At 50.9% G+C, this 15999-nt stretch overlaps 1 protein-coding gene across 1 annotated transcript; it reads left to right on the forward strand.

Moving 5' to 3' along the window:
* Positions 1-667: 667 nt before the first annotated feature.
* LOC109758017 (BAG family molecular chaperone regulator 3) lies at positions 668-2151 on the forward strand. Its single transcript, XM_020316862.3, has 2 exons — positions 668-1076; positions 1454-2151. The coding sequence occupies exons 1-2, from the start codon at positions 794-796 to the stop codon at positions 1681-1683; spliced, it is 513 nt and encodes a 170-aa protein (XP_020172451.1). The 5' UTR covers positions 668-793; the 3' UTR covers positions 1684-2151.
* The last annotated feature ends 13848 nt before the right edge of the window (positions 2152-15999 follow it).

Raw genomic sequence — 15999 nt, forward strand, 5'->3', positions numbered from 1 at the left:
GGCACCTCGTCATCGACATGAACGTCTCCTTTCACTGAATGCGCATCGCCGGAAATCCTAAAATAAATTTAGGAATAAATACAAGCACAAAGACTTGAACCCTGGTGGGCTGGAATACCACAATCCCTCTAACCATCCAACCACAGGTTAGTTCAGTTGAACTGTTACATATCGTCCGGTTTGAATGTAATGCGTGGAACTTCCTTAAAATTCGTCCGGTTTGTTGTGTTCGATTTGAGTATCTGCGTTGGAGTTTTTTTAATCTGCATTGGAGTTGTCCTAAGGAAACACTGAAATGTGCATAGACAGTTGACAAATTATGTTGGGCCCACACGTCAGTGACAGTCTGAAACGACAGTGGAGTTAATGCGGGTCCATGTGTCAGCGCCGTAGCTTCACGGAAGCTCTCGATCGGACCAAATATAAGATTTGTGTTTACAGACCTGTAATGACTCCTGCGGAAATGATCGCATGGTCAAAGGACTAAATATAAGATTTGTGTTCTTTTTTGTCCTCTGTCGGGAAGCTTTTTCCTTTCACACGTTGTTCTCCTTTTGAGAGCCTGGCCTGCCGCTTTGGACTGTGCCAAGTTCGCCTGTCGCAGTGTCCCCTTCGTTGATGCCTTTGACAAATAGCCGCACGCTTCCAAAGCTTGTCCTGTTGCCACCCTACTACAGCTAGCTCGCCTCCTATATGGCTATATATACACAGCAAGCCCTGTTCCTACAGCCACCACCAGCTCAACTGCGCCTCAGCACCAACTGCAAGGAAAGATTAGCTGCCATTTTCGACGATGATGAAGCTGAGGTGCCCCAACCCCAAGAGGCTCTTCAGGAGGAGCTCCTCCAAGATGAGCAGGTCTAGTAGCAGCTGCAGCAGCAGCAGCGACAACGGCAGCGATGCCTCCGGTGGCATCCGTGGCGGCGGCGGCAGCGGGGAGATCGAGTGGGAGGTGCGGCCGGGGGGCATGCTGGTGCAGAGGAGGGACGGGAGGGGGGACGTCGAGATCATCACGGTCAGGGTGGCCACCGGGCACTCCTGGCATGAGGTGTCCATTGGAGCTACCTGCACTTTTGGTGAGTAAATCATAAGAGTACCCCCATCTTCTTCCTAGCAGCTCCATCAGTAGAGTACTAAATCATAGCGTCGTTCCTCGTCCTTGTGATTTTTTTAAAAGAATGCACGGACCTGCCGGAAGGAAGGCTTCCTGACCTGCCACCGTGCACAAGATGGTTCATAGTTTTTTAGTACAAAGCCTAAACTCAATCTGTTTTTTATCATTGAAAAATGTACACACGATGGTTCAGAGTAGGAACCTAAGTGGAACTCTCCTCCATCTTGCTTGCTAGTAGTACAAAGCAATGTGTTTTTTTATCACTGAATATAGTAAATCAAGTACACTTAGTTCTCTGGATCAAGGTCTAACATGTGTTTGCAAAATTAATTTGTGCAGGTGAGCTGAAGGTGGTAGTATCCATGGTGACGGGGCTGGAGCCGAGGGAGCAGAGGCTGCTGTTCAGGGGCAAGGAGAGGGAGGACAGCGACCACCTCCACATGGTTGGGGTGAGGGACAAGGACAAGGTGCTGCTCCTCGAGGACCCTGCCCTCAAGGACATCAAGCTCCAGGCAGCGCTCGCGGCCCAGGCCGTGCAGAGCCCGTATCACACTTTCATCAAGGTGTAGGCCGGCCCGCCTCACCCACCGCGCTAACAGTTATCTAAATCAACCACACTATCAGGCATCAGCTAGTCAGGTCTCACAAGATTGCTAACAAAAAGCATATCTGGAACCTGATGCATGGCGTTGTTCGCTCCTGCTGATCAGTTCTTAAGTACCACTCCATGGAATGGAAGGGCAAAGGCCCTCGTCGTGTGAGAGTTAGAGTACTATCAACTTTTAATTAATTATAATTGCATGGTTGTGCAATTTGTAGCTAGTTGCAAGTTTAAGTCCTTTCTTCTAGATGCTGTAAGGGCCAGCCTCCTCCAGGAATTGCTAGTCTAACTATGGATGTCATGCGTGGTATTATGTTTGATTGGAGAGTGCAATCTTGGATAAGGCCTGTGCCCTCTGGCATAGTGTGGGCTATATGGAGTATATGCAGTTCTGTTGTGGATGAGATGTATCAATGTACCATGACCCATGAAGTTATGAGGCCACATTTTTGTGGTCCTTTTCTTTCATTTAGAAGTTTTTTCTGGAGTTGGCGCTAGATGTTGACAGTGTTCGCATAGTACCCAAACAACAACAACGGTCCAGTAGTGTATATGGATTTATATGATAACGGGACGTAAACTCAAGTTACTGATGGGCTCGGGACGATTTTACCCAGGATTGGGCCCTTGGGATTCAAGTAACAACCCTAATCTTGCTTGTCCGAAATTATATATATCAATGAGTACAAATTAGGGGTCCACTGACATTGCCACGAAGTCAGTGGGAAATTTGGTGGTCGATCTTGACGGGTTGTCTAAGATTGAATCTAATCTAGGTTAAAACTAACGCTTCGGTTCCGTCGTCTTAGGCGTCGTGAAGTCCACATCCTGGTCTTGGCGTGTGGTTATTTATACCCTCTCTTCAGTCGGTATGATCCCTTCCTATCTTGGTCTCCTGGTTGTGAGCAGCTTGATTCTTGCTTTGTTGGAGAATGCTCTGCCTCCTTTCGAGGAGTTCGAGGGGTATCTGCCTCGCGTCCTTCCTTGCCAGACGTGAACTCGCTGCGGGGTTGGACTAAATGTCTCAGGAAGGACTCCTTGGACTCGTGCGGGGCTAATCATGGGCTCAATCCCACCACTCACCCACAGGGATCACGCGGTACCCTTATTAGTTGGGTTAGGCTTTGGCACTAATGTGGTGTTGCAAAAGAGGATGTTGCGTAGGATCACTAGGGAGTGGATGGATGGCGAAAAGGAGGTTTATGTGGTGTGTCGTTTCTTGTTGGAGGAGGATCTAGCAATGGTGGCAGAAGCGACATGGAATGTAAAGTTCGAACTGTCCAGTTGGGTGAGAAGGAACTCTGCAGCGCAACTGCCACAAGTGGCATGTAGGATAGAGTGCTCTTGGAGAAGTAGATGCATAGTCGGTGATACTGCTACGAGTGAGGTGATGGGAGTACAAAAGCCTAGGAGATCTACTCTTAGAACTCGATGCCCATAGCATTGTCGACACTAGTGAAGCGGTGTCGGGTGAATTGCCCTATGTGGACGTGGAGAGGGTAACCGGGCAGCAAAGTAGTGGTGGCCGACAAGCAGGTGGGGTGGGCTAGTGGGAGTGGTTCTAGCTGGGAGTGAGTAAGGAGGGGGTGCCGCCGGAGTGATCACTGACGCTGACGAGCCATGTTAGTTGATGTGGGTGAATGGGAGCGTGGGAGGGGTGAGGAGAGAGCGGTTGCAAGGCATGTCATCAGTTGCGCCGACAACTGCTTGAACCAGTGAGCCGGACGGCGGACGACAAACACAGATGCAAACTAGGGGTGGTCGGACGGCGAACAACGTCTTGGGCGGTGGGGGAAGGGGAACGGAGGTAGGTTTTGGGGTGTGGCTAGCCGGTTTTAAATAACCAAGGTATGCATGGAGCGGCAGAGGTGTGAATGTGGGTAGCTACAATAGGCTTCTCAGACGGTGCGAGAGGGTGAATGCGGGTAGGCGGCGGGCCAATCATGTCCGATGTGAATGCGGATGGGCGGATGACTGGTTTAGTCGAGCGTGAATCAATGAAGGGGTTCTAGAGCCAAAAAGCCGGATAAAGCTTTTGGATGGGTTAGAGATTTTGGAGTCCAACGTGATAAACGTCCGAACTCCCCTAGAGCTCCTCCGATTTGGGACCTATCTGTGGGTTTTAGGATGTACGAATAACTCCAACCCGACATGATTATCGACGTTGAAAACGTAAAAGGGACGGCCAAATCACTGGTACTAGCTCGGAGGTGGGTTTTGGTGTGTGGCTAGCCGGTTTTAAATGTCAGATGGCCATGTTACTAGCCGATTTTTTTTTTATGAGTAGCCGATTTGATTATCGACGTTGAAAATCTAAAAAAACGGAGGTCGCCTAACATTTCCTCTTTTATAATCTCAGATGGCCATGTATCACATGGACCGGCATGCCTGCGTGGCGCTAATATCCTGCACGCCACTCCATGCATGCACCTGCATCATCAGGTCGATCGAGCCACCAGCCAAGATCGCCGCCGCAGTCGACCGGGCCGAGGGAATCCGAATCAATGCAACGCGCCGGCGGCGCGCATGTGGCTTCGGAGCCTCCGTGTCAAGGAGGCACAGGCTTAGCTCCAGAATAATGCAGATTCTGAGGCACCAAAGAGCATCGATGCTGCTACTAGTTTATCCGGCACACGTTCTGCTAGACTTTGTAACGTAGCCCAACTGTATAATCTGTATATTGTATAACTTTATAAATATATGTGATAGGCCACCCTATAGAGGGTTGAGCCAGTTCCCACAAAACCTATGTTTAACATGGTATCAGCCTAACCCTAGGTCCTACTCCACCTCAGCCGCCGCCGCCGCACCCCCAACCCTAGGGCCGCCGCCGCCGCTGCCATGACCGCTTCCGCCTCGGGCGCCGCCAGCTCCGGGGCCATCCCCGTGATGTTTGCCGCCCTCCTCAACCTACCCGCCCACGCCGGTGCTTCGCCGAGGCCTCAATTCTTCGGCACTACCGCCGTCGGCTCGATGTTCTCGACTCCGATCCCGCCATCTCCCACGACTTCGACGGTGGCGATCTCCACCGCCGCGATGATGGCGCCACCCGCGGCCCTTGCTGGTTCGTCCTCGACACTCGCCATCCTGCCGGCGGCCTCGGGGGCCTCCGATGCCCCGCTCGCGGCTGTGGCACCCGCCGCTTCTGCGGCGTCCGCTGTCCCTGCCACCGACGCCGCCGTGTCCTCCGGGCCGTTTCACTTCGACAACCTAATCACCACTCGCCTCACGCCTGACAACTATCTGTTTTGGCGTGCCAAGGTTCTACTGCTGCTTCGCAGCCGCTCCCTCCTTGGCTATGTCGATGGTTCCCTGCCGTGTCCGCCGCAGGTTATACCCACTGTTCACGGCCCGGCAATCAACCCGGCGCACCGTGTGTGGGTGCAGCAAGACCAGGCGATCCTGTCCGCCATCCAGGGCTCCCTGGGAGACGGGCTCGCTGGCCTTTGCCTCTTTGATGCCTCCTCCTTCGATGCGTGGACGACTCGGGAGCATGCGTTCGCCCAGACCTCCACCGCCCACTCGATGGCTCTTTGCAGCAAGCTTGATGACATCAAGAAACTGGACTCATCTGCCACCACATACTTCAACAAAATCAAGGTCTTGGCGGACACACTGACCTCTATTGGTCGACCGCTGAGTGATGAGGAGTTCACCGGCTATGTTATCAAGGGCCTCGACGCCGAGTACGACAACCTTGCTGAGGCTGTCCACAACGCCAAGCCGCCGCTTCCTCCGCACGAGCTCTTCTCCCGCCTGTTCTTCACCGAGCAACGCATCGAGGCTCGCTGCTCCGTCGCCACTCTCGCCGACCAGCCAGCGGCCTTTTGGGCATCGCGCGGACATCGCCCGCCTGCGTCTCCTTCGGTCGCCCGGGTTGCCAACCCCCCTGCCGCGCCGACCTCGGGTGAGGGCCCCGTGCGATGCCAGCTCTGCGGTCGTGACAAGCACCTCGCCTCCAAGTGCCACAAACGATTTCAGCGGAGCTTCCTCGGCATCGGCAATGATGGCAAAGGCAATGAGCGCCAATTTGCCATGGCAGATTTTGGCCCTCCTGCTGCCCATGTTGCCGCCAAGGGCAAGGACACACGCGCCGACCGAGGTTTTACGCCGTCATACCCGATTGATCCCGCATGGTATATGGACACCGGCGCCACGAATCATATGACGAACGAGCTCGCCAAGCTGTCCACTCACCAGCCCTACTACGGTCACGACAAGGTTCACACCGCTAACGGTGTAGGTATGCCCATCTCTCACGTTGGCCAAGCATCTCTCTTAACTAGTCATCCATCTAGGCAGCTTCATCTTCGTAATATTTTACGGGTCCCCTCGGTGACTCTTAATTTGTTATCTGTTCCAAAACTCACTCTTGATAACAATGTCCTATGTGAATTTCACCCGTTTGATCTTTTTGTCAAGGACCGAGCCACGCGGGAAATTCTGCTTAGTGGCCACGTGAGCCATGGCTTATACCGCTTGGAGGATCCATCCGCCCCGCGCGTTTTCAGCGGTGTTCGTGTGTCGCCGTCCCAGTGGCACTCTCGCCTTGGTCACCCCGCCACTCCCATAGTTCGCCATATACTTCACCGTCATGAGCTGCCTATCGAGTCTAGCAATAAGGAGATATCCGTGTGTGATGCCGGTCAACAAGGCAAGAGTCATCAGTTACCATTTGTTTCCTCTACTCAGGAAGTAACGAGTCCTCTTGAGCTTGTGTTTTCCGATGTGTCGGGTCCCGCACAAACATCTGTCAGTGTTCACAACTACTATGTTAGCTTTATTGATGCCTATAGTCGCTTTACCTGGCTTTATCTTCTTAAGCGCAAATCTGATGTGTTTGATATATTCATTCAGTTTCAAGTGCATGTTGAACGTCTTCTCAAGCATAAAATTATTCATGTTCAGGCTGATTGGGGGGGGGGGGGGCGAATATCGCAACCTCAACACTTTATTTAATAAGCTTGGGATCTCTCATCGTTTATCATGTCCTCACACACATCAGCAGAATGGCGCTGTTGAGCGCAAACATCGACATGTAGTTGAGACCGGACTCACACTCCTGGCTCACGCCTCCGTACCCTTTCGCTTTTGGAGTGATGCCTTTGCTACAGCGTGTTTTCTTATTAACAGACTACCTACGCGTGTTCTGAATATGAAAACTCCTATTGAGCTTCTTTTACATGAAACTCCTGACTCAACCTTCTTTAAGGTGTTCGGGTGTGCCTGTTGGCCTCATCTTCGTCCATATAATCATGGAAAGCTTGAATTTCGGTCGAAAAAATGTGTGTTCCTGGGTTACAGTTCTCTCCATAAAGGCTACAAGTGCCTTCACGTGCCAACAAATCGTGTCTACATATCCCGTGATGTTGTCTTTGATGAGAACGTCTTCCCCTTCTCCGCCATGCCGCAGCAACCCACCACACCTCCATCTATGCATTCATCTCTTATTATGCTTGGCCAATTTGAAGATGTTGCATATTCGCCTGTGTTGTTACCTAATCATGGTGCAGGAATTGGACGCGGTGCTCGCTTGGAACTACTTCCTGATGCATCTCCTGAGACGCACGTCGATCGGCCGGTGCACGTGCATGCACCGCCTCCCGCCTTCGACCCCGCCTCTGGAACCACGCCTGCCAATGCAACTGGGCCGGCACCTGCGATGCCTCCGTACCTGGGCCGGTGTCAGTCACGGCTGCCCCTGCGCGGCCCACATCACCGATGGCCCCACCCGAGCGGCTCGAGCGGTCCTCATCATCGTCTCCATGCCCGGCTTCGCCTCCGTCATCGCCTACGTCGCCCGCCCGTACGTCTCTGCCGCCCCTCTCACCTGGGTCGGCTGAGCCTCTCGACGCCTCGCCTGGGCCCTCGCCTGGGCCCCCGTCGCCCGATCCTCCTTCACCGACGCCTCAAGGATCGGTGCCGCCTGCTCCTGTCATCGTTGCACCGCAACGTCCTCATACTCGCAGCCGCAGCGGTATCGTTCTTCCCAAACAGCGTCATGATGGAACTGTCACATACCTGGCTGCTTGTCTTGCTAATGCTGTTGCAGATCCCACCACTGAACCACACAGTCATGAGGCCGCTATGAGTATTCCTCACTGGAGGGCTGCTATGGAGGAAGAGTACCACGCTCTTATGCATAATGAGACCTGGACACTAGTTCCCCCTCCACCTCGCGTCAACATCATTGATTCGAAGTGGGTTTTCAAAGTCAAGAGACATGCCGATGGATCTATTGAGCGCTACAAGGCGCGTCTTGTGGCTAAGGGGTTTAAACAGCGTCAGGGTCTGGACTATGAGGATACATTCAGCCCCGTTGTTAAACCTACTACTATTCGGCTTCTCCTGTCTCTTGCAGTCTCTCGTGGTTGGTCTCTTCGACTGCTCGATGTGCAGAATGCTTTTCTTCATGGGCTGCTTGAAGAGGAGGTTTACATGCGGCAGTCACCAGGGTTTGTTGATCACGCTCAGCCTCATCATCTCTGTCGTCTGACGAAGGCTCTCTATGGACTGAAGCAGGCGCCCCGTGCCTGGCATGCTCGCATTGCTTCGACTCTTTGTACTCATGGCTTCGTTCCGTCGACAGCTGATAGTTCGCTGTTCTTATTTCAGCGCCCCAGTGTGACTGTGTATTTGCTTGTGTACTTGGATGATATCATTCTGGTCAGCTCCTCTGCAATGGCTGCTGACTCTCTTGTGACTGCACTTGGCAGAGATTTTGCGGTTAAGAATTTGGGACGGCTACACTTCTTCCTGGGTATTGAAGTTGCGCATCAGTCTCGCGGCAGCTTAGCTCTCACCCAGAAGAAGTACTCCCTTGACCTCTTGCGCTGCGCTGGTATGCTCAAGTGTAAGCCATCCCCCACACCAATGTCCTCCACTGACAAGCTCTCGGCTACTGCTGGTACTATTCTGTCTCCTACGGATGCAACGGAGTATTGGAGTATTGTTGGTGGCTTGCAGTATCTGACGATCACACGCCCTGATCTTTCCTTTGCGGTTAACAGGGTATGCCAGTATCTTCATTCACCTGCTGATGTGCATTGGTCTGAAGTGAAGCGCATTCTTCGTTATGTGCGTCTGTCTCCTATGGTCTTCATCTGCGACCCAGTTCCTCTGCCGTTCTATCTGCATTTTCAGATGCTGACTGGGCTGGGTGTCCGGATGACAGGCGATCTACGGGGGGATATGCTGTGTTTCTGGGCCCTAATTTGATCGCCTGGAGTGCACGCAAGCAAGCCACTGTTTCTCGCAGCAGCACAGAAGCCGAGTACAAAGCAGTTGCCAATGCGACTATCGAGCTTATTTGGATCGAGTCTCTACTTCGAGAGCTGGGAATCTCCCAGTCACATCCTCCAGTTCTTTGGTGTGACAACATCGGTGTTACGTTTCTTTCGACAAACCCGGTGTTCCATGCACGAACCAAACACATTGAAAGTGACTATCATTTTATGAGGGAACGTGTTGCACAGAAGCTACTGCAGATCAAGTTTATCTCCTCAAAGGATCAACTTGCAGACATCTTCACCAAGCCTCTACCTTCTCCTATGTTCGAGGTTTGTAGGCGCAATCTCAACCTCCTAGATGTATCAGGAGTGAGTTGAGATTGAGGGAGGGTGTTAGACTTTGTAACGTAGCCCAACTGTATAATCTGTATATTGTATAACCTTATAAATATATGTGATAGACCACCCCATAGAGGGTTGAGCCAGTTCCCATAAAACTTATGTTTAACACGTTCGATAGATCGCCATGCACATCGTATGCAAGTGGGCATGTGGCTGGTGGAGTCGATCCTTGGGAGTTAGTAGTACCAGTAATTATATCACGTATGACACGACTAAGGAAGATGCTAATGCATGCGTGATGATGAGTTAGGTGTGGTAATCTCGATCGCCTCTAGAGGATCGATGTCGGGTAGCTAGAAAAAAAAAAAGCTGTGCAATTGGGACTTTGGCATGCGTCTGCATTGCTAATTTGATTCGGCCCGGAGGACTATTCCTTTTTTAAGGACTAACACAAATGCCCGTGCGTTGCTACGGGAAAGATAATTGGCATGTCCATGAAAACATCCATAAGCACAACACAATAATAACTAAACGGTGTCATCCGGCGGCGGCAGAGAGGCGCACACCGAAAGCTAGCAAAAATGCATATAAGTCATACTCCATTGGTTCCTAGATAAGCCTTCCTAGAGATTTGAATATGGACTAGATACAGATGAATATAGATGTATTTTAGAGTGTAGGTTTACTTATTTTGCTGAGTAAACTGAAAAATAATTTATCATTCAAACAGCTTTGCATGAAGCAAAGCTGTAATGAAAGCACTCCAAAGTATGAAGGGCCATGAATAATGTCCAAACAACGTTTTAGTGCTCCTGAAATAAACTTTCCTAAATTCCAAACTTTCAAAAGAAAACCATTAAAGAACTGAAAAACATTGAAAGAAGTGACCATGGATGCACAAGTTATATAATAATCATAACAGTGACGCTGCTAGCACACTGCACTTGAACAAAATGAGCATCACAAGGCATCATTCTTGAACACTATGAGTTCCGGTTGGATCAAACTAACAACACAAAAAATACAAACCATATAGTCACTACCATAGAAATCCAGACCAAATTGTCCAGCAGTAGTACAATGGCAAAATGTCCATGTGAGAGTTCAACGGAGCATGCTACTTCAAAGTTATTCATAATCTGATCGCATAGAATCTACTCCCTCCGTTCCTAAATACTTGTCTTTCTAGGCATTTCAACAAGTGACTACATACGGAGTAAAATGAGTGAATCTACACTTTAAAATATGTCTACATACATCCGTATGTGATATTCATTTGAAATGCTTAGAAAGACAAGTATTTAGGAACGGAGGGAGTAGTACTCATGTTGTAATTAATCGACGAGGTACACCTTTTGTTACCGTTTCGAAAAAAAAGTACTCATGTGGTACTACAGCGTATCACAGAATAGATGAAGCACTGCCGTTGAATTCATAATCTCTTTTTTGTGAAAAACATACCAATATCTCCTATGCAATTGTACTGCAAAAAGAAGTCTAAAGAACCAGAGGATTTCATGATTTGTATTAAATACTTTGTATATTGAGTAATTTTGCAATAGAAAGCACAAAAGAGAATCAGATCTAGAGAATATTATAGAAGAAATAATAAATAGTCAGTTCAATTTGCAAGAATTTTACACAGATCATATTCTATATAGCTACTGTATAGGGAAGTACTAAGCGGCAGCAGCATAGAATCAGCGTCAGGAAGGGATGCCCAGGAAGCCGTATATCATGCACGCGCGCACCACACAGACACACGCACGCAAGCCAGGCATGCACGCAGCGGCAGGCAAACGCACGCAGGTGGAGCACACACAAACACACATGCAGAGCACGCGGTGAGCCGATGAACCCGGATGTCCATCCTGTGTAGGGCGTGGAGGAGGAAGTGAAGGTTGGAGTGGCTGGAGCCGATCAACCGGCTGGAGAAGGGCATGTACGTACTCTGTTCGTCGGAGATCCCTCGGGCGGCGGCAGCGGCTTAGTGAGACAAAAAAGCCTAGACAACTGGACCGAGAGCGCAGGACGGCGGCGCTCATCCGCCGTGCGGTGGACGGTACGCATGTACGGTGGCGTGCATGTCGCGACCTGACGCAGAGAATCGGGCCTGCCTCCTCTTTCATGAAATTTCTCCATCCACGTAATTCCTCTTGCCTTCCTTTTTCCCTCGTTAATATTAGCACGCGTGATCCCCCTCCTCTTGTTGGACAGCCTTCCTTCTCCCTCCTCCCTCGTTAATTAGGAGGCTTGAGTCCTCTTGTGGCACAGCCTTCCCTTCTCCCTCCCTCTTGCCGGTGTCTCTCTTCCTCCAAATTATTCCTTTCCCCGCTTGTATCTCTCTTTTCCCCGCTTGTATCTCTCTAGATCGTTTGAAATCCTCTTGATTCCGAGACACCTCCTTGAGACCCAGAAATCTAGAAGACATATATAAATTAGGAGGATTTAGTGTAAGGAAGCGAGGTGGGACTATTAGTAGGAAAATTAATCTTCTAATCTGAATGTTGAACGGAGCTAGCTCAGTTGGTCGCAGTTCTCAGGACCGAAGGCCTGGTCGTGGGTTCGAATCTTCACATTGTTACCAACTTCCTTGACCTCTTTTTGTTTTCGAAAAAAAGTAGGACCAGGCCCAGTTCGGCCCATAGGGGTGATCGGATGGACTAAACCAAACGTTTTAATTGGATGGGGTGGACGGACGAAATTATGGTGGTAAGAAGCAATAGCCCTTTTGAGGCATCGTCGTTCCAAACTGCCTCAACATGATCGGGATGTTATGGGGGAAACCCTAGATCTGGGTTTACCGGATCAGCCGACGGTAGATGAAAACACCGCTCCTCCTCGTCCCCTCCAGCTAGCTCCTGCTCCAAAACGCCCTCCAGCCAGCTCCTGCTCCAAAACGATGCTCTCAGGAGGGAGCACGAAGGCGCTGTCATCGTCTGATCCGGTAAACCCAGATCTAGGGTTTCCCCCAGAACATCCCGATCATGTTGAGGCAGTTTGGAACGACGATGCCTCAAAAGGGCTATTGCTTCTTACCACCATAATTTCGTCCGTCCACCCCATCCAATTAAAACGTTTGGTTTAGTCCATCCGATCACCCCTATGGGCCGAACTGGGCCTGGTCCTACTTTTTTTCGAAAACAGATGAAAACACCGCTCCTCCTCGTCCCCTCCAGCTAGCTCCTGCTCCAAAACGCCCTCCAGCCAGCTCCTGCTCCAAAACGATGCTCTCAGGAGGGAGCACGAAGGCGCTGTCATCGTCTGATCCGGTAAACCCAGATCTAGGGTTTCCCCCAGAACATCCCGATCATGTTGACGCAGTTTGGAACGACGATGCCTCAACAGGGGGCGTCGGAGACACCGTCATCGTCCGCCATGACCGAAGTCGGCGCGATTTTCACCGGAAGTAGCGCCACCACGATCTCACCGCTGACTGGATCCGAGCACACCCTCGCCATATAGACGTATGGTGTCATCGAAAAGCTGGTTGAGGACCTCCGGCCGCCGCACCCCGGCCCCATCACGCGCCGCCGACCGGCCATAGCCGAACCACGACGGATCTGGCCCGGACGCCAGATCCGCAGCCACCGCCGCCACCCAACACCCGGCCACGCAAGCCAATGACTCGACCCACCGGCGATGGGAAACGGCCGCCGCCGCACGCCAGGGACGCCGCCCTGACCGCGCCGGCTGAAGATGAAGGCGCCAACGCGAGATCGATCCAGACGACCTGAATCCCTCGCGTGTGACGTCGGTCAGCCACGCAGAACCTCCTCGCCACGGTGACGAGAGGTTTACCGCCAGATCCACCGCGTCGGCTTCCGCCGCCACGCCACAAGCAGGCCACGCCGTCCATCGCAACGCGCCGCCGCGAGGAGAAGAGTGCCATGCCGCTGCCGTCCTCCAAGGCGGGCTTCGCCCGTCGGCCTCCTCCGGCAGCGGCCAGGCCGGGGGCTGCAGAGGCGAGGGACGGGGCGGCGGCGGCTAGGGTTCGCTCGTGCCGCCCCCCTGGAGAGCGACGCGAGCGCTGGGGGTATGAAACCGAAAAAACTACCATCTATATATATATATATATATATATATATATATATATATATATATATCTATACCTACTAATAAAAGGGCTATTGCTTCTTACCACCATAATTTCGTCCGTCCACCCCATCCAATTAAAACGTTTGGTTTAGTCCGTCCGATCACCCCTATGGGCCGAACTGGGCCTGGTCCTACTTTTTTTCGAAAACAAAAAAGAGGTCAAGGAAGTTGGGCGGCATGGCGTTGCGGAGTTTCGGCGACGGGCGCGTGTGGATGGATAAGTGCAGGATGGTGGCGTCGTCTGGCACCGTAGTGGTGTCGACGGTAGCTAGACCAGACAAGGTAGATGCAGCAGTACAGTACTAAAGATGGAGCGGTGGCAGGTGGCCGCGGCGGCCTCATGCCCGGTAGATGTCCTGGTTGAGGAGTGCGCCAGACTGGTGGGTGCCCCATACCCGACAGGCGTCCTGGTTGGGACCTCATGTCTTAGATGTTAGGTTTGGCTGCGAGGTCTGTTTGGTATTAGGCCCAGAGTATCAGCATCCCTTCGTCAACTAGATAGGTGTAGCGACATATGTTGTCTAGATGGTGGTTTTAGTTTTACTGGTGTATGACTTTGTAAGGTCTTGTGTGAATAATTAATATAGTGGCGGTCTAGATGCAGAGGCCGGGGGATTTCTAAAAAAAAATACCTGACTGACCGGCTGGGGATTAAGTGAGCCAGCGCTGCATCTGGACTAATTAACCAAACCAAAGCCCCTAATTCCATATTAGATGCGCAACGCTGATGAACGATGACTCAGTGTAAAGAAGTAGGATTTCTTTCTCTTTGCTAGGGAAATGTCGTTAATGTTTCATTGTCAAAACCGTGAAGCACCTTTTGTTAACCACACTTTCATTCCTTTTCCATGACTTCACGTCTGACTGCGAAGCTCAGAATTTCAGTTAAATTGCATAGAGAAATTAGTTTGCTAATACTGTATATGACATCTTTGTTTGTTCATTGCAAGCCAGTATACCTGACGCCAGACGCCTATAAATGATTGTCATATACAAAGATAAAAGGCAGTACACCTGTATCAAGAAAAAAAATGAAACTTAAACAATTTCGGATGTTTTGGACAATTCCAAGGTTCAAACCCTAATAATAAACTTGAAGCCTCACATGCTGCCTTAACCACCGCTAGACGCCCCAAAACCAGAGAATCCAACCAAATACTACTAACACTATACCCTAGCTAGGGCCTACTGGCTAGCTATCAACTGGGTAAATGATCCGCACAAATTGCACGTACAGTCTCGTCTCAATCATCACGCCATGAAGCAAACCCTTTTTGCCCCTGTGCATGCTGTGCTGTGCGTGCTCATCAGCCGCGAGACACAAGCCGGGAAAACTTGCGACCAGACCAACCGCCATTACTATAATCCCGGTAGGTTTGTGTCCTAACCGACCGCCCTAATCGTCGCATCATGCTGTTTTGCCAAACCCCAGCTAGTTCCATTGAGCGCGCACCGGATTACTATTCTACTAATCCATCCGTTTCTAAATATAGGTATTTCTAGAGATTTCAACAAGTAAGTACATACCGAGCAAAATAAATGAGCCTATACTTTAAAATATGTTTATATACATTCGTATGTGATAGTTCATTTGAAATCTCTAAAAAGACGTATATTTAGAAACGGAGGAAGTACTATCCATGCATGCATGGCCGTGATGTGACTCCCAAAACATTTCACTCACTTTAGCTCCCACAACAGTGGCCTGACCCAAGTGCCAAACCCGGTTGACCACTTTGCAGATCAAGTTCCGAAACTTATGGATTTAGTTTTAAAGCTTAACAATTTTGTCATTCATCCCTATTAAGTTTTGTCAGTTGAAAGTTATCGAAGTTTAAAAAATTCATCAGAACATATTCAAAAGGGTTAATTATCTTTTTGCCCTCAGTGGTGTCCATGTGCTCAGTTTTGCCCCTAGTCCGAGCGCACCGACTCGTTCCGTGAACTCAGCCGTCTCCAGGTCAACCTTTTGACTCGTCCCTTACAGGTGGGACCAGGCGGCAGGGACGGCCAATTTTATTCAGACCGTTGCACGCGTGGCTTGTGGGACCCAGCAGAGAGCCGTTGAGCAGAGAGCCGTTGCAGGTGTGCTATATAAGCGGGCGACAGCGGCGGTGACCACGGCGACAGAGAGCACGGAGGTGACCATGGCGAGAGAGAGAGCACGGCGGTGGGAAGCTAGCTGTGGAGGGCGCGGTGGCGTTGAGATCCCCTTTGGCTCCGAGCTCCATGTCTTCCTCAAGCTCCCGCGCCACCTCGCGGATGCAGAGCCGGGCACGTGTGGACATGCCTGTCTTCGTCTGTCCACGGTGCCGGGCGGGCGTTGATCGGAGGGTTTCTCACACACCGAGGAACCAGAATCGTCCGTTCTACGTGTGCAGCAAGAATGGGGTAAGAATTGGGGCAATTGCACCATTTTCATGGTCGGGATCTTTGAGCAATGGGTTGATCTGTTTGGTGTTCATGCAGGTGACATGCTTCTTTCTTTGGGTCGATGCTCTAGCCAAGACTCTGATGAATGAACTGCAAGAAGAGCATGAAGAATGGTTGCGCATGCTGCCACGAACGGCAGTGGCCGCAGCACGAGCTCCGGAAGAAGAGATGGAGGGCGAAGC

This window comes from Aegilops tauschii, chromosome 2 (genome assembly GCF_002575655.3).
Source record: "Aegilops tauschii subsp. strangulata cultivar AL8/78 chromosome 2, Aet v6.0, whole genome shotgun sequence".
Lineage (NCBI taxonomy): Eukaryota > Viridiplantae > Streptophyta > Magnoliopsida > Poales > Poaceae > Aegilops > Aegilops tauschii.